The sequence below is a fragment of the Glandiceps talaboti genome, chromosome 14, assembly GCF_964340395.1.
Source record: "Glandiceps talaboti chromosome 14, keGlaTala1.1, whole genome shotgun sequence".
NCBI classification, from domain to species: domain Eukaryota; kingdom Metazoa; phylum Hemichordata; class Enteropneusta; family Spengelidae; genus Glandiceps; species Glandiceps talaboti.
Window position 1 is genome coordinate 10,909,966 of NC_135562.1, and position 19,184 is coordinate 10,929,149.

The 19,184-nt window shown below is 37.6% G+C and overlaps 1 protein-coding gene across 3 annotated transcripts; it reads left to right on the plus strand.

Moving 5' to 3' along the window:
• The first annotated feature begins 820 nt into the window (after positions 1 to 820).
• LOC144445587 (uncharacterized) lies at positions 821 to 10,306 on the plus strand. 3 transcript variants are annotated; one of them, XR_013481919.1, is made up of 5 exons: positions 821 to 1,299; positions 6,058 to 6,491; positions 7,326 to 7,469; positions 7,649 to 7,824; positions 8,472 to 10,306. XR_013481919.1 is itself a non-coding variant. In XM_078135195.1 (4 exons), exons 2-4 carry the CDS (start codon positions 6,100 to 6,102, stop codon positions 8,536 to 8,538), a joined length of 603 nt encoding a protein of 200 aa, XP_077991321.1. In that variant the 5' UTR covers positions 821 to 1,299; positions 6,058 to 6,099; the 3' UTR covers positions 8,539 to 10,306. The 3 variants fall into 3 exon arrangements, 2 of the variants coding, with proteins under 2 accessions (XP_077991321.1, XP_077991322.1); XM_078135195.1 differs by lacking the exon at positions 7,649 to 7,824; XM_078135196.1 differs by lacking the exon at positions 7,649 to 7,824 and having other exon boundaries at positions 6,058 to 6,487.
• The last annotated feature ends 8,878 nt before the right edge of the window (positions 10,307 to 19,184 follow it).

Sequence of the window (19,184 nt, forward strand, 5' to 3'; positions counted from 1 at the left end):
TGCTTGTTGCTAGTTGTGCCCTGGGAATATCCATGGACATCAACCCACAACCCTTCTATTAACCTACCAACCTTTCTATTATCTTGGTACTTTAATAAAGGGACTGTGATAGAGGAACTGTGATCAAGGGACTGTGATAGAGGATCTGTAACAGAAGGACTGTGATAGAGGAGCTGTGATCCAACCAGCAAAGAAAGTGTTCAACGTCATTATCAACGTTCGCCCCTCTCAAACAAAGACCATAAAACAGAACGAATGTGGTTACCCTTGCATTAATTTGTACAAAAACTAAATTTATAGAAACATTTTTGGTTTTTTTAATGAGGAACACATTTTAATGCTGGTTATTTTTCTTCTTTTCTTTTTCTTCTGTCCCCTTTTCTTTCATGTATATTGTTGTAGCATATTTCTTTTGTTTATCCAATATAAATTAAACATTTTGAAATAAAAAAATGTTTCTAAAGCAGTAAAGGATGGCCATTCCATCTTCCCATATGAGTAGTATCGTCTTTGTTATCAATTCTCTGTACTACATACAATAACTGACCTCCCTATCCAGTTTTATTTACATGCACAATGAGAACCTTTGTCTCTCTCTGTCTCCCTCTCTGTCTTTGTCTCTCTCCCTGTCTCTGTCTTCCTCTCTGTCTTTGTCTGTCTGTCTGTCTGTCTGTCTGTCTGTCTGTCCATCTAGTGCAAGATATGGGGTTGAATTGGTTTTATTTTTTTCTCTCCGCTACGTAGCGAAGGGTAGCGAAGGTAGCGAGATTCAAAACTTACTCTTTTACATTCAGACACATTTTAGGAATCTACATTATACATCAGACTGTATTACCGTCATGTTTTTTGCACAAAATAAATGGTGTACATCGTGTTACCCGTGTTTTATTTCTGCACTCCTTTTTTGGCCGTGGAAGTACACCGACCGAGTCACCACTTGCGTTACAAACAGACAACCGTGATCCCACTTGTTCAAATTCTAAACGTACCCTTTTACATTCCAACACATTCAATGATTATACATTGAATATACTGTATTACGGTTACACTAAATGGTGTACATCGTGTTACAACCGCGCTGTATCTCTGCACTAATTTTCTCCATGGAAGTACACTGCATGAGTAAACAGGCCTTGCGTTGCGTTGCGTACACATGCAGAGTCTGGTTACGTGTACGTTGCGTTGTACATGTTGTATTCATCCTAGAAGTCAGAGGTCAGAGGTCGAGATAAAAGCCAGCTCCATTCTCCAGCTGCATCGTCATTTTGTCCCCGGGTTTTAGCTCTCTACTATATCATCGTAAGTACTTTTTTATATTTCTCTTTTCGTTTACACGTAAGTATGTACGTTATGTTCTACTTACGCTCTCCCAGCCCATCTCTCCACTATTTCTGTACTAAAAATTACAGTTTGTTGCTTGACACATCTTCAACACCAGTCAAATAAAAGCTATGTCTTTGTTGAGACTTGACCTGTCAGTTTTACAACTTATGCATACCATCTTATTATCTGATAACGCTATTTTTATGGGGGCCCGTTCTGGTCACAATTATCATGATTATGTAGAAATAATAAAACTACTGCTGTAATTAATATTATGTATTCCTTGAATTATTTAAATGTGTTTTGATTAATTGTATGCACTGTTATGTTGTCTACAATTGATTTTATGTATTCCTTGAATTATTTTAATGTGTTTTTGATTAATTTTATGTAGTCTTGAATTAATTTTATGTATTCCTGGAATTAATTTTATGTATGTGTCGAATTATTTTTATGTATGTGCCGAATTATTTTTATTTATGTCCCGAATTAATTTTGTGTATGTGCTGAATTAATTTTGTGTATGTCCCGATTTAATTTTGCCCCTACAAATACAATCCTTTGCGCAAGATTTCTTATTCAAAATGGCGGCCCGCAGTGATGCTCAGCGGGTTGTCATTCGAGAAAGAAATCAAGGAGGATTCTACCAATTTTTGCTCAATTTAAAATCAGTTGTTCGAGTTTTTCTGTCTCCCCTGAATTTAGGATCGACAGACGATCTATATGAAGTTAAGTTTCGAATGTTTGATGCCACGGGACTTTGTCTTTGCTTTTGGATGACTTAGCGAGAGAAGGGCCCAATCCAACGGGACTACCTTCCCATATTATACAAATAACATGTAACATCGATACAACTTGGACCTGGACGAAGGTGCCTTTCGTCTTCGCTGAATAGTCGAAACACTCACTTGAAGCATATCAGCAATTTTCTGCCATGGGTAGAAGAGGGAACGCAAGTGTTCCAATTGGTGTTTTGAAATTTCCAAGCGCCTTTGTCCAGGTCCATGTTGTATCACAGGGGACCCAGGAACCGTGTGACAAACAAAACAAAACAAAACAAAACAAAACAAAACAAATAAATAAAAAAATAAATAAATAAATAAACTACCAAATAAATGACAAATGAACAAGCAAACGAACGATAAGTATAGGGACAAATAGAATAATTAAATAAACCAGCAAATAAACAGATACTCATGGGGGTATACTAGATATGGTTTTTTCTATACCCATCACTATTTGTATAGAAAAAAAACATATCTAGTATACCTGCCGAGCACCGTGCACCACTCTGAGCTGTGGGCCGCCATTTTGAATAAGATATCTTGCGCAAAGGATTGTAGGGGCAAAATTAATTTGACACATACACAAAAGTAATTCAGCACATACATAAAATCAATTCGGGACATACACAAATTTAATTCGTGACATACACAAAATTAATTCAGGACATACACAAAATTAATTCACGACATGAATAAAAATAATTCGGCACATACATAAAAATAATTCGGGACATACATAAAAGTAATTCGGCACATACATAAAAATAATTCGGGACATAAATAAAATTAATTCAGGGCATACATAAATTAATTCTAGACTACATGAAATTAATTCCAGGAATACATGAAATTAATTCAAGGAATACATAAAATTAATTAAAGACTACATAAAATTAAGACCGGTACATAAAATTAATCAAAAGACATTTAAGTAATTCAAGGAATGCATAATATTAATTACAGCAGTAGTTTTATTATTTCTACATAAGTGTGACCAGAACGGGCCCCATACTATTTTCGTATTCGTAAGAGCAAATGTATTATTGCCATTGGTTGCAAGTAAATGCGTTAGTGACATCACTGCTGATGGGTATGACGCACAGCGTCACATGTTGAGTGGTCAGTTCAGTTTATTTGTTTCGCATTTGTTTGGTTATCAGTTTATAAAATCACATTTTCCTCGCGAAGAATAAAAAAATCAAAATCATGAATTAAAGTGGAACACAGTTCCAGGAAATACAGTCATCGCCTTGTACAGTGAGTTTTATCTGCAGACAGAGTCACTTCTTCACATTACTTCACTCGAATTACCAAGAAAATATGTGGTAAAAACTTGTTCGTGTCGAGTTATATCATTGTCACCTAGGAGTTGTGAAATTAACTCCCATTGTCTGACCTGCTCAATCAGCATTGCCACACAATGGAATGGGGGGGGGGGGGGCAACTTATCAAGGAAACAGCTGTTTAGATTGTTTGTCACTCAATTTATGTGAACAACCCAAACCCGAGAAACTCGGAATGTTTAGATTTTAGTGATTACTTGTCAATGACTCGCCTCTAGATCTCCACACTAAAAGATACAGTCAGTCATACCAGCAAAAATTGGGCTCATGCCCATGGAGTCATAACTATTTTTTTGTGAGAATAGAATTTCATAGCGTACATTGATTATGTTTAAAAGAATATTGATGGCTGATTTTTTTTATGGGTAATGATATGGGGAGATGCTGGTGGGTAAGTGTCCTTTACCCTAAATACCAGTACCTGCATAAATTAAAAGACAACAGAAATGTACACATAGTTCATTGTCTTAGTATTGATCTCATATATGCACCAAGATACTTTGTTGCCTTTGCTTAGACAATGGTAAAAAGGTAAACATATACTGTAGGTCAGCATGAGAGGGTGTCATCTGGAACCAGGTAGTGTTCACATTGACTTTTTACTCTAGGACAAGACCAGGCTGTAGCCTAAACCAGCTTCTCACCTTGGACAAAATCTTATGCGTCCCAGGACAATTAACTGTTCACACTTGTTTTGTTTTTTTGGACCAGGGCCTGGCCATACACAAAATGTTAAATGTGAACAGCCTAATTAATGTTCCACAATATCCAGGTGACAATACTGGTCCATGGTACAGACTGTTCACTCTCTAGAACTCACGTTGCAAGGCAATCACTTTATTACCAGGGCTTGTCTCTCCTTTTAATTTCCTTGTGTACGAAATTAATTGAAACACTTTGGTGACCTGGCATGGTATTATTGTCCTCAAAATAATCGCAATCGTATGTAGACTAGTGTGTAAGCTATAATGTTAAAAATTACAAAGCCTATGACCAATTGACAGTTTTTCATAACATTGAAATGGATTTTTTTATTAGCCATGGCAATAGTTTATGCATTGATGCTATTTCATTGTATATTAAGTACGTTGAGTTAATTAGGCTGTTGATATTACTAAAAATCCTGGCCGTGGCCTGGTCCCAGGAAACAAATTAATCCAGAATTAACTTTTGGTATGTGTTCACATCAACTTATGTGACAATGGCACTTCATAGTGTACATTAATTATGTTGAAGAGAATATACATGGGTTGACTGGTTATGGGTAATAATATGGCAGGACAGTAGTCGGACTGTATAGTAACTAAGTAACTGTTTTCATTATGACCCTTGTACCATGCATTTCAAAACCATGATATGGTTCCTTCCTCAGTCACTTGATTGTATTACCAATAATGTTTATGATTCTCTATAGAGAATAGATCCATGATCAGAACAATACCTATGTGGTAATCCTCTTTGTTGCCTTCACTTAGACAATGGCAACAAAGTCAACATGTACTGTAGGTAGCATGCGAGGGCGTCATCTGGGACAAGGTATGCGTTCACATTGGCTTTTTTGCTCTAGGACAAGACCAGGCCAGTGCCAAACCAGGGCTATAGAATACTTAGTAATGTTGTTGGGTAGTACATCCCAACCATTTAGAGTAAGATCAACTTGCAACTGACTTGCAGCACTTGGTATTTACAAAGTAAACTCTTTTGTCTGCCATGTGTCTTGTGAACAGGCTGTGATTTGATACTTTTGTAAGAGATACCACATATACAAATGTAGGCATTGTCATTTTTAGTCCCCGTCAGACAAAGTCCGGATTGGGGAGTTATGAATTGGGTTCCGTCCGTGTGTGCGTGTATCCGCACCCATTTCTCAGACATGGCTGGACCGATTCGTCTCAAACTTGGTACAAGGACAACAAAGTATGACGTACATATGCATGTAAATTAATTTTGTGATACGATCCAATATGTCTGACAGGCGGCCATTTTGTCACAATTTCATTTGTCTGTCTGGAATATGTCCGGAGCCATTTCTCAGACATGGCTTTGCCGATTTGTCTCAAACTTGATACACTATGACATACGTTATACTTCCATGGACATACATACACGTCAATTTGTTTTGTGATACAATCCCATATGGCCGACAGGTGGCCATTTTGTGATTTGTTTGTTTTGCTTTCCAGAGCCATGGCTTGACTGATTTGTCTCAAACTCACTACAAGGACAACACACTACTGCATACATATGCACATCAATTTATTTTGTGATATGATCCAATATGGCCAACTTGCGGACATTTTGTTTGCACCACAACCTATCCGCCAAAAACACCCAAATGAACCTGCGGGACTATATCATTATACAATGTCTTGTTTGCTTATGATATGTGTTCCTTGTTTGCTTTTTTGGCAGACTAGTTGATTAAATTAAATATTTGTAATTATTTATGACATTCCAGTTTAATGTTACTCATCATGGCAGCAGGCTTGTAAATTATGAACAATAAATGTGCAGTAATTTTCTGATGACATGCATAGATTGCCATTTTTCAACTAAGTATACAATAATATAGCATTTTCTTGTTTTTCCTCTTGTTATCCACTCAGGATCTACACTGTCAGGTATGCCTAAGAGGTCAAAACTTCAAGATGGACATTATCAAGGCTGATGGAAGAATACAAAACCTTAAGAAAAGCCATGATGCTTTGGTGAATATCCATATTTCAAAAGATATGAAGTACCTAGAAGAAAATGTGATAATGACATTGTTGTGTGCCAAGTTAACATATGTTGGGGAACAATGTTTATTTTTTTCCATCAATCATGCACTTGTCAACATGCCCAAGAGGTTTAATTACATCGAGGTTATATTTCAAAGAGCGCTCGAAGATCATAGAATTGCAATTGATGAGGAAGATGAGGAGACAAAAGAGGGCACAAGTTTTATCCATCAGATATCAGGAGAAAAGATGCTCTGTCTATTTCTGAAGAGGCATTTGCAGCTGTTGCCCTTCATGAATGGATGGCCTGTCTTGCGTAAGTATTTATATTTTCTTTTCTTACTTTCTTACTTACGTTTGTAGCACATTCATAAAGAAAACACACCAACTTGTGTCTACAGACCTGCTGCAACCTTTGATATTTTTTTTGGGGGGGGGGGGGGGGGGGGGGTTGGATTATAGATTGGGTTCTGTCCGTGTGTGTGGGTCCGACCGGAGTCATTCATGGACATTCATGGACCAATTATTTTCAATCTTAGTCTATGGATAATAAACGATGTCATACATAAGCACGTTAATTTGTTTAGGGATATTATGCAATTTAGCCGATTAAGAGCCATTTTTGGGTCAAAAAATGTGAATTTTTGGTCAAAAATCTTGATCTCCAAAACTACTGGGCAGATTGACCTGATATTTGGTAGGAATATTCTCAGAATTGTTCTTCTGCAACATTTGGCCCTAGCAACAGTGACCATGCCCATAGCAACAACTAAGTGGTAGTATGTTTTGGTCTAACAACAACATCATTAGGTAGGCAAGTGAGTAAACATTCAAAAAATGTTTGCAAGTACAACCTTTGGGAATTTTTAAATAGGGGATGTTTATTGTGCTTTGATTTTAAAAGGTGTAAATTTAAAATGTTAACAATTAACACAGGTATTAAGTTCAACTCATACAGGAACGTTCACCATGCGCTGATTGTGCCATTACCTTACATTGTTGTGTTACACTTGAAAGCTCTATATCATTCTCTTAAATTGCAAACATAGGTGCCTTACAGAGGAGAGCTATATGAGGAAGTATGCACATTTTTCATTTTTCCTTTCCTCAATATGAGGGTATTTAATATAGTTGTACTGATTCTGTTTTTTCAGAAACCATTCTTGGGTTAGCTTCAGAGGTTTTTCAGAAGCATACAATGATGTTGTGAGACAACTCAAAGGAGACGGCATAATGAAAGACTTCTTACAAAATAAAGCTGAGCCCTCAACATCTGCACAAATACGGTGTTGTTTCTGGTAAGTGAAATTGAACTTGTGTATTATTATATGGCAATTTCAGTTATTGTTCTTTTAACTCTTACCAAATCTTTCTGTGCAGCAGAGAAAACTTCAGGGGACTAACATATCTAGATTGTGTTCCTGCATCCATATTCTTTGTTCCTATACACAAACATTATCTTTTTAATTCCCGCCAGACGAAGTCCAGAATGGGGACTTATGGATTGGGTTCTGTCTATCTATTTATGCATCCATCCGTCAGTACTCAGATATGGATGTACCAATTTCTGAATTAACATGTTACAAGGACAACAAACTATGGCATAGATCAGCATGTAATTTTTTATGGTTGAGGTTTACCTGCCTTTTGCGCGTAAGTAGTCACAGACGAAGAGAAGTGAATGTACTTCATATGTTTGGATGTGAATGACAGTGACATGGCTGATTTCATCACTTTGAAATTTTGAAATGCTTTTAATGAATGATTTCTTTTTTATGATGATAAAGATAACTTTTATCATGGCAGTGACAATGATACCTGTAATACTGCGTAGGAGTGCCATTGCAGTACCTTTAAAATCAAACCAACCAAGAATCAGGTTTCAAATCATGTATGCAATACAGAACAACTTTTTATGACACTCATACAGAAAATTAAGGTTACACAAAAAGAATGCAACAAATGGCTTAATTGTATTGTATGAATACACTAATATTAAACATAAAGTATTACAAAGTTTTTACTTTTATGATGCAATTAAAAGAAATACTCTAATCCAATATACTTATTTTAAATGGAACTTCCATTAATAAAACATGTGACAACTTCAGTTGTATCTGTGCTACAGAAAAATTGAACTGTGTTAAACTATTACACTGGTTTGAGCTATGACAAAAGTCTCCTTACTATGTTGACGTCAACAATTATTGTTACTGTATGCATCCATTTTCTTGTAGCCCATCAATTCTAAAATCACAAAACTTCTTGTATGTTAAAACGTTATGTTTGTATAATTACAGGTTCACAAATACAGTTACAGAAAAAAGCTGTGTCAGATATGTTTTTCAATGGGGAATTGGCATATGAAATCATAACAGCGAAAGCAGAAGAACAGTATCTTTTCATCCAGTCAAGTGACAGGGAAAAGCATATGGAAAAGATAATATCTACCATTGCACATGGCATGTACAGCCAAGATTGTCATGGCGATTGCCATGTATGTTAATTGTAAAGTCTGCTTATCAGATGCACTAATGAACAATGTAGTACAAATTATTTTAGCCGGAGCTGTTTCTTGGAGATGCCTGGACCAATTTTTATTCAAACTTAGTACAGGGGCAACATACTATGGCATACATATGCACGTCAATTTGTTTCTTGATATTATCCAATATGGCCGCCTAGCAGCCATTTTGTTTGTGATTTTTCCGTGTCCAAAGCCATAACTCAGACATGCTTGAACAGGTCCCCCCCCCCTACCCCAATTGAGGAGCTCATTAGTGGTTAACTTGTGCATTATGTGTGATTTAGGTGAGGGGTGGGGTGGGAACAATACTTTTTTGGTCTTGTTGGCAGATTTTTTTTAGCACAATTGAACTAGGTTCAGTAGTGCTATAGGCCAGTAGTGTCTGTGTGTGTGTGTGTGTACGACTCAAAAACTGCCAGCCCCTACTGTTTTGAAGGGACATATACTTGTGATGTCTAGTTGGGAAATTGTTCAAATGAAAATGTTCGCGTCACAGGTGTGTGGTTTTGGTCAAACGTGATTTTTGGTAAGAAGAAAACTAAAACTCAGAAACTACTCGGCAGTCTGGTCTAAAATTTGGTGGGAATGTTCTCAAGAGGGTGTAAATTAAGACTTGTTCGTGACATTATGATTTCACCAATATACAAATATAGAAACTGGGGCTAAAATCTGTCTTTTTGGTAAAAAAAACTTCTATTACAAACTTGGAAGTTCTTGGACTGGAACTTGGTGAGATGCTACTAGACTTATTTTGCAGATGTTCAAACCTTTTGACTATTAAAATTGGCCCAATCAACCATGGCAACAGCCAAATGGCATTATGTTTTAGTGAAATAACATCACTTTGTAGACAAATGAGTAAACATTTTAAAAATCTATGCAAATACTTCTACCAACCTGACCACACCCATAATAACAGTCAAATGATTTGCAAAGATTACAATAGGGTAGATAGGCAACTTCTTGGTCGTTTAGCAAATTAACATGTATACCTAGCATGGCTCACCATGTGAAATGTTTTGAAAACAGTACAGTTGTACCTCAGTGCCATTGGAGCTATTTTTATTTCTCTTAGCTATCATGTTATGTTTTACATGCTATTAAAATTTGAGTTTCATGTGACACAAATTGCTACCACAATATGTAATTGTAATGTACTCCCACATTAAAGTCTTGGCATATTTATTGATAATGTTATATCCAACCACTTTTAGCTTTCGTAGCGTTTGTATTTAAGGCTGGAAAAGGCTACTTGTCTATTCAAGATTATGCCAGCATTTCTTTTCTGTTTACCTTTTTTATATTATTACTAAACTTTTCTGTGGTTTAATGCACCTAGGTGTAAGCCATGACATTTTTACATTAGGTTTACTGTTTTTATATTTGGTGTCATGTACTTTGTTTCCTTCTGAGAAAAATATATTTTACCTGTGATATGTCACTCACTTCTGAGAGAGGAACAATTGGACTTAACAGGCTGTTATAGTAGTGTTTCATATATATGATTCCTGAGAAACATACCAGTTGTGAAAAGTTAACCATTTCTTCCAAATGATTTGAGGAAGACATTTTCCATTAATATTGAAAAGTAGCTGGCTTATTTATGACTGTAGATCTTATTTCTTGTACTCATCTTGAGATATATAAAACTCCATTGTTTACACATCTGTAATTTTGTATTGATTTTAAATTTTCTAATAAAAATTGCTGTCAAGCTCAAAAAATAACACCATTGTCTGATGTTCTAATTATTTTCAAAACTGCACCCTTTCCTCACCCCTTGACAATATCCATGAATACACATACAATGTACAGTGAAGTGAGACCCTGCATTGCACAAATGCATTATTGTGTACAAATGTTTCCAATTTGTAAAGTATGTGTTATAGGGATGGTAAAGTGTCTGTCTCTGTGCTATCAACTTAATAAAAAAAACTATGCCAATTGCTTTGATGTTTGGCTGTAGATGAACTTTGTTAAAGGTCAATTATGTGGGCTAGCATGGCAACCACAGACGAATAAGGGAAAGGGATATATGTGGATTAATAGGTGTCACATAACGTTTTTCTGTTATGGGTTCATTATATATACCATTCATTACTTGTAGGTGACGGCTAAAAAGTGTAGTGTTAAATTAACTATTAATAAATCATTAATAATATGTATAATATTAATTACATATATGTACCTGGGCTGAAAAGTGCCCCTATTGACAAGTCCCACAAACGGTTTACAACACACACACACACACACATATATATATTTTTTTTTCATAGGGTTTTTACCAAAGTGGAATATGTACGACAGTTCCATTTAATTCACAGGTATCAAACATTTTTTTATAAACTTGACGCATAATTAAATAATCACCAGCTTTTCTATTACTCATCAAAAGCAAGGGTAAAATGAAGCTCATCGAGTGTCCGTGGTGTATACTTTGTGGAATAATGTATTCTAGGTCGTGTTGCATACGTTGTATGTATGTATGTATGTATGTATGTATGTATGTATGTATGTATGTATATGTGTGTGTTGTTGTTGTTGTTGTTGTTGTTGTTGTTGTTTTATTGTACACTTGCATGTACTGTCTGTTGTTGGTTGGCTAATATTTCTTGTATCGAGCTGTAGCTATGGAACTATGATGTTTCTAAAGGCGTTGGAGAAAGCAGGTAGGTATGGGGGGGGGGGGGTAGCTCCAGACTTTAAGTATTTTCTGTATGTGCGTCACTTCTACGGTGTACGCTATTAGTTAAAATAATACTTTCGGTTGGTAAATATTAGCTAAATGTTTATATTGCGAGACGCTGGTGAATCTAAAGTTTGGCATTATTTGCATGTGATCCATATACAATAGGTTTCGAAACCATGGTGTGGTTCCTTCCTAAATCATTTAACAATATTTACCATAATGTTAATTCATGATAATAATAATATTAATAATTATAATAATAATAATAAGTTTTCGATGTTGTTTATGTTTCTGACATGTGTGCGTGTAGTAACAATACCGAAATTTCAATGTTTAAACCCGATGTCTTGTGTTGATTCTGACTATTCATGTTGTTCGTGTTTTTGTAACTAGTGTGTCACAAAGATTTGTGTTTCGTTTTTAGGCTATTGGTGATTTTTCAGGGAACAACTATTCGATTCTTTTACATGATTTCACATATTTTGGTTGCCAATTTTAGGTCTTTTGTGTTGATGAATGGGTTGTATGTTGTTATGAACAAATCTTTTGTTTTCACACATGCTTTTCATTGCAGGATTTTTTTGAAGATAAATATTTCTGGCTTTGTGATTGACTTCGTACATAACTTGCGTGATTTTGTTCTAAAACAGTTCATATCCACATCGTTGTAGATTGTTTGCGAAATCTTTTAATTTGTTGACAAAATCCCCTGTGTTGATACAGTTACGGACGTCGCCATCTAAGGCTTTCACCTTTAGAGAACTCTTTAAACGTATCTATCGGGTGACGATCGATACTCTTTATGGAAGACCTGAAATATGTCAGTTAATTTTGTATTGGTTTGTGTCAAGTATCCTTCCTTTGTTGTATCTCCGATCTTTGTAAACTTGTCGATCCAAGTACGTTGTTTCCTGTTAGGGGTAGACCATTTGATATCCGGGGGGGGGGATTGGTGGAGAGTTATTATATTTTTTCCCACCTGCTTGCCTGTGAATTATCTTTTTCTCCTTCGTCTATGCTGGCAATTTTTTTTTTCTTTCCTTTGAGATATCCGGATTTTATACACCTATGTTGAACACCAACTTTTGTTGCCACAATTTTCTGTTTGGTTTTCGCACAGGGTGATAAGGAGAGTAAAAAGATGCTGTTCTATCACACACAGATTATATTTAGTAAACTACATATTTCAATACATGTTTGATTTTCAATTAAATAAACATCGTTGACAGTTTTTATATATGCCGTGGTATGATGACACACTGAAAATGCAAATCGGAAACTTGATTTGTGAACTTAAACATCATTTGTGAACTTAAACTAGTGTGGTAGCTACGTAATACATGTATATGTATAATTTTATGTATAGTTATGTTTGAACCTTACATGAAGTAATATTTAAAAAAATTATGAAAGAAATAGTGACAAGAACAAATATATATATGTACCACAGGCCAACGAAACTGACTGGTCCCTGACATGTGTTTGAAAATGTTAGTCATGATCTGACAAGTGTCCTATTTGGAGAGGTACTAGCAGGTTGAACTGTACACTCGAACTTGTGCATCATTTCCCTGCCAAGACATTTTTTTCCATCACCCACTCAGATCCGGATTTTTTTCAAGAAACTCCATTTGGCATCTGTTTTTCCCCCCGAAATCTTCCAAGTCCTCCTCAGGATATCAAATGGTCCACCCCTTACGAACTTTAAAACGAAAACTTAAAAGTTCAGTGTAAATCGTTATTAATTTTGACCCACACTTTAAAGTTATCTTTTGTTTCGTCCAATAGCATAACAATATCATCTCTGAAAAGGTCCAAGAATATAATATTCTTATTGTGTGGTTCGAGTATTCTTTGCTCAAATTCATCGAATGTAATGTCAGCTATACCATGATGCCACTGAACCCATACTACAACCATAGATATATACTTCTAGAATTCTCCATTGAATTCAAATGTATTTTTGTAGGACTAGTTTTAATATCTTTACCACATATGTTGGTGGAGGCTTTTTGATTCTGTGTTGGTGTACTTTCGGTCGCCGGGTAAAACAATATTCCGCTACCCTCCGCTACCTTGAAACGCATGTTTCAAGTCCTCCATAATAGTTCCAGTTCCAAAGAGAAGGAAAATATCATGTTTGAACGATTATCATGACCTGTAGCTCTAACTTCCGTAATCATGAAGGTCTAAGATACCTTAAATCTGCTACCGAGCCATTTCTTGACCCATTCCAGTTTGCATATCGAGCGAACAGGTCAGTTGATGACGCTGTTGCTCTTGGTTTACACTTTGTTCTACAACATCTAGAATCACCTGGTACATATGCACGTATTCTTTTCATAGATTATAGTTCAGCATTTAATACGATCGTTCCAAAGCAATTGTTTGAGAAGCTCAAATCATTCGATTTTAATACGTCCCTGTGTTTTTGGCTTTTGGACTTTTTGTTGAATAGGCCACAGACCATTAGGCTTGGGGATAAAACATCATATTCCATCACTCTTAGTACTGGCGCACCTCAAGGTTGTGTCCTATCACCGTTGTTATATTCCTTGTTTACCAACGATTGTGTCTCCCATAATGAGTCTGTAAAACTCGTAAAATTTGCAGATGACACTACAGTTATTGGGCTGATTAAAAATGGCAACGAAGTCATCTACCGTTCCGAGGTGGCCTGGCTAGTTGACTGGTGCTCAAATAATAACCTTGAGCTGAATATTAAGAAAACAAAGGAAATGCTCATCGACTTTCGCAGAAAACCAGGTTTAATTGCCCCACTTAAAATCAATGATCAACATGTTGACCAGGTGGAATCGTTTACCTTCTTAGGTTCAACAATACAAATACATTGAGATGGGATACCCACATACACGCAATTTTGGTAAAGGCACAACAACGTTTGTTTTTCCTGAGGCAACTTAAGAAATTTGGGTTAAGTAAACATATTCTCATTCGTTTTTACAGAGCAATCATTGAGAGTATTATTACATTTTCTATTACTGTCTGGTACGGTAATGCGACACAGAAGGATAGAATTAGTCTTGAAAGAATAGCTAAGACCGCTTCAAGAATAATCGGGTGCGAGGTTCCATCGGTTGATTCTGTTTATGCTGGTCGCCTTGTACGGAGATCCGACACGATTATAAAGGATACAACACACCCGGCGCATCACTTTTACGAACTCCTTCCCTCAGGGAAACGTTTTTTTTTACACAGTTTCTTTCCAAAGCAGTTCAAAACTGTCGCATTTGAATGTAGCGTTTTAAGATTGTATTTTTGTGTCATAATACTGCATTTTTATCAGTCGTTTGTGATTTTATGGTGCTTTTGTGGTGTCTTTTTCTGTATTTGAGTGTTTTTTTGAGCAACGCCAAGGCACATTCCTCTCGATTCTATCGATTGGCAATAAAGAATATTATTATTATATTATTATTATTACCTTCCGCTACCTTCGCTACCACATTTCAGTGCTTTTGCTGAAAAAAAATCGCTACCTTCGCTACCAAATCTCAGTGCTTTTGCCGGAAAAAAAATCGCTACCCTCCGCTACCTTCGCTACCACATTTCAATACTTTTGCTGGAAAAAAAATCCGCTACCCTCCGCTACCTACCGCTACCTTCGCTACCACATTTCAATCCTTTTGCTGGAAAAAAATCCGCTACCTACCGCTACCTTCGCTACCACATTTCAATCCTTTTGCTGGAAAAAAATCCGCTACCCTCCGCTACCTACCGCTACCACATTTCAATCCTTTTGCTGGAAAAAAAATCCGCTACCCTCCGCTACCTACCGCTACCTTCGCTACCAAATCTCAGCGCTTTTGCTGAAAAAAAAAATCCGCTACCCTCCGCTACCTTCGCTACCAAATCTCAGCGCTTTTGCTGAAAAAAAAAATCCGCTACCCTCCGCTACCTACCGCTACCTTCGCTACCACATTTCAATCCTTTTGCTGGAAAAAAATCCGCTACCCTCCGCTACCTACCGCTACCTTCGCTACCACATTTCAATCCTTTTGCTGGAAAAAAAATCCGCTACCCTCCGCTACCTACCGCTACCTTCGCTACCACATTTCAATCCTTTTGCTGGAAAAAAAATCCGCTACCTACCGCTACCTTCGCTACCACATTTCAATCCTTTTGCTGGAAAACAATCCGCTACCCTCCGCTACCTACCGCTACCTTCGCTACCACATTTCAATCCTTTTGCTGGAAAAAAAATCCGCTACCCTCCGCTACCTACCGCTACCTTCGCTACCACATTTCAATCCTTTTGCTGGAAAAAAATCCGCTACCCTCCGCTACCTACCGCTACCTACGCTACCAAATCTCAGCGCTTTTGCTGAAAAAAAAAATCCGCTACCCTCCGCTACCTTCGCTACCAAATCTCAGCGCTTTTGCTGAAAAAAAAAATCCGCTACCCTCCGCTACCTACCGCTACCTTCGCTACCACATTTCAATCCTTTTGCTGGAAAAAAAATCCGCTACCCTCCGCTACCTACCGCTACCTTCGCTACCACATTTCAATCCTTTTGCTGGAAAAAAAATCCGCTACCCTCCGCTACCTACCGCTACCTTCGCTACCACATTTCAATCCTTTTGCTGGAAAAAAATCCGCTACCTACCGCTACCTTCGCTACCACATTTCAATCCTTTTGCTGGAAAAAAATCCGCTACCCTCCGCTGCCACATTTCAATCCTTTTGCTGGAAAAAAAATCCGCTACCCTCCGCTACCTACCGCTACCTTCGCTACCACATTTCAATCCTTTTGCTGGAAAAAAATCCGCTACCCTCCGCTACCTGCGCTACCAAATCTCAACGCTTTTGCTGGAAAAAAAATCCGCTACCCTCCGCTACCTTCGCTACCAAATCTCAGCGCTTTTGCTGGGGAAAAAAATCCGCTACCAACCGCTACCTTCGCTACCACATTTCAATAATTTTGCTGGAAAAAAAATCCGCTACCTTCGCTACCAAATCTCAGCGCTTTTGGTGGAAAAAAAATCCGCTACCCTCCGCTACCTACCGCTACCTTCGCTACCACATTTCTATATTTTTGCTGGAAAAAAAATCCGCTACCTACCGCTACCTACGCTACCAAATCTCAGCGCTTTTGCTGAAAAAAAAATCCGCTACCTTCGCTACCAAATCTCAGCGCTTTTGCTGAAAAAAAATTCCGCTACCCTCCGCTACCTACCGCTACCTTCGCTACCACATTTCAATCCTTTTGCTGGAAAAAAATCCGCTACCCTCCGCTACCTACCGCTACCTTCGCTACCACATTTCAATATTTTTGCTGGAAAAAAAATCCGCTACCCTCCGCTACCTACCGCTACCTTCGCTACCAAATCTCAGCGCTTTTGCTGAAAAAAAAAATCCGCTACCCTCCGCTACCTTCGCTACCAAATCTCAGCGCTTTTGCTGAAAAAAAATTCCGCTACCCTCCGCTACCTACCGCTACCTTCGCTACCACATTTCAATCCTTTTGCTGGAAAAAAATCCGCTACCTTCGCTACCACATTTCAATCCTTTTGCTGGAAAAAAAATCCGCTACCCTCCGCTACCTTCGCTACCACATTTCAATCCTTTTGCTGGAAAAAAATCCGCTACCCTCCGCTACCTACCGCTACCTTCGCTACCAAATCTCAGCACTTTTGCTGAAAAAAAAAATTCGCTACCCTCCGCTACCAAATCTCAGCGCTTTTGCTGAAAAAAAAATTCGCTACCCTCTACCCTCCGCTACCTACCGCTACCGTCGCTACCAAATCTCAGCGCTTTTGCTGGAAAAAAAATCCGCTACCCTCCGCTACCTTATTTCAATACTTTTGCTGGAAAAAAAATCCGCTACCCTCCGCTACCTGCGCTACCAAATCTCAACGCTTTTGCTGGAAAAAAAATCCGCTACCCTCCGCTACCTTCGCTACCAAATCTCAGCGCTTTTGCTGGGGAAAAAAATCCGCTACCTACCGCTACCTTCGCTACCACATTTCAATAATTTTGCTGGAAAAAAAATCCGCTACCTTCGCTACCAAATCTCAGCGCTTTTGGTGGAAAAAAAATCCGCTACCCTCCGCTACCTACCGCTACCTTCGCTACCACATTTCTATATTTTTGCTGGAAAAAAAATCCGCTACCCTCCGCTACCTACCGCTACCTTCGCTACCACATTTCAATATTTTTGCTGGAAAAAAAATCCGCTACCCTCCGCTACCTACCGCTACCTTCGCTACCAAATCTCAGCGCTTTTGCTGGAAAAAAAATCCGCTACCTACCGCTACCTTCGCTACCACATTTCAATATTTTTGCTGGAAAAAAAAATCGCTACCTACCTCTACCCTCGCTACCACATTTCAATATTTTTGCTGGAAAAAAAAAATTCGCTACCTACCGCTACCTTCGCTACCACATTTCAATATTTTTGCTGAAAAAAAAAATTCGCTACCTACCGCTACCCTCGCTACCACATTTCAATATTTTTGCTGGAAAAAAAAAATTCGCTACCTACCGCTACCTTCGCTACCACATTTCAATATTTTTGCTGGAAAAAAAATCGCTACCTTTACCTTACGCTACATCCACCATGCTAGTTGACTAGATTTTGAGAGAAAATATTGCTTTTAACAGGTCACTTCATTAATAATTAAAAAATCACTTACTATCTGTTCAAGGTGCCATATGAATAACAATTATTGAAGTACACGAAACAAATTCTATTAAAGAATACCCCATGTGTGCAAAAGTAGTTCCTACGACATCTATGGCGCATTAATATCCCAGGCAATGTAATTTGACAATCATTTCACTTTGCTACCTTCGCTACCATCCGCTACGTAGCGAAAGCGAAAAATAAAAACAATTGAACCCCCGATTGAGCACTATATATGTCTGTCTGTCTGTCTGTCTGTCTGTCTGTCTGTCTGTCTGCCTGCCTGCCTGCCTGCCTGCCTGTCTGTCTGTCTGTCTGTCTGTCTGTCTCTCTGTATGTCTGTCTCTCTGTCTCTCTCTGTCTCTCTCTGTCTCGCTCTCTCTTCCCCCTCTCCCCCACACACTCTTCTTTCCTCATCAATGGTGATTCACCCCACTCCGTCTAAGTACAACATAATTATGGTATTATAAATAAATTGATACTAGTAAAGGTTTGTTCCGAGTTTCTTTCCCTTTTCTTCCCAAAATCGTACCTTCAATTGACTTTACAAACTATTAGCACATCCCTCTCAAATTTTCAATGAAAACAAAGTATACATCCACATAAATATACGAGAAATACACATAAAAGCAAAAGAAAGTCTCCTACAATATTTTGCGTCAGTAGATATGAGAAAACTTTTGGAAAATTTGTATATAGCTTGTACCTACTAAATGAAGACGTTTATTTCTCATTTAGAGGTCATCGGCCAATAACATATATATACAAACACTGCAGACTGAATACGTATGTACATGGAAGGAACTGAATGCAGAATAAATAAACGCATATCTTACAAAGTGAAAACGTTTTCTCTAAATCTGAATGTATTGTAAATATACGTTGCAAGTTGTCTTAGGGTGACAAATGTGTTTGGTTGATATTACCAATGTTATACATTTGTATTTATTCAAGGTTTCTTTGAAACAAGGGATGGGGTTATGTATACAACAAGGCTATTAATTTTACAATTCTAATCCAAAGTCACTGATCTGTAGCTTTGTTTTAATTGACAGATGAGGAGTTGTTATTCCATATTGCAGCTGTTAGAGTTAGACATTTCTAGATCCTTATCTTAAGATGATGTTCATAAGTGGTGAAAAGCAAGAGTTTG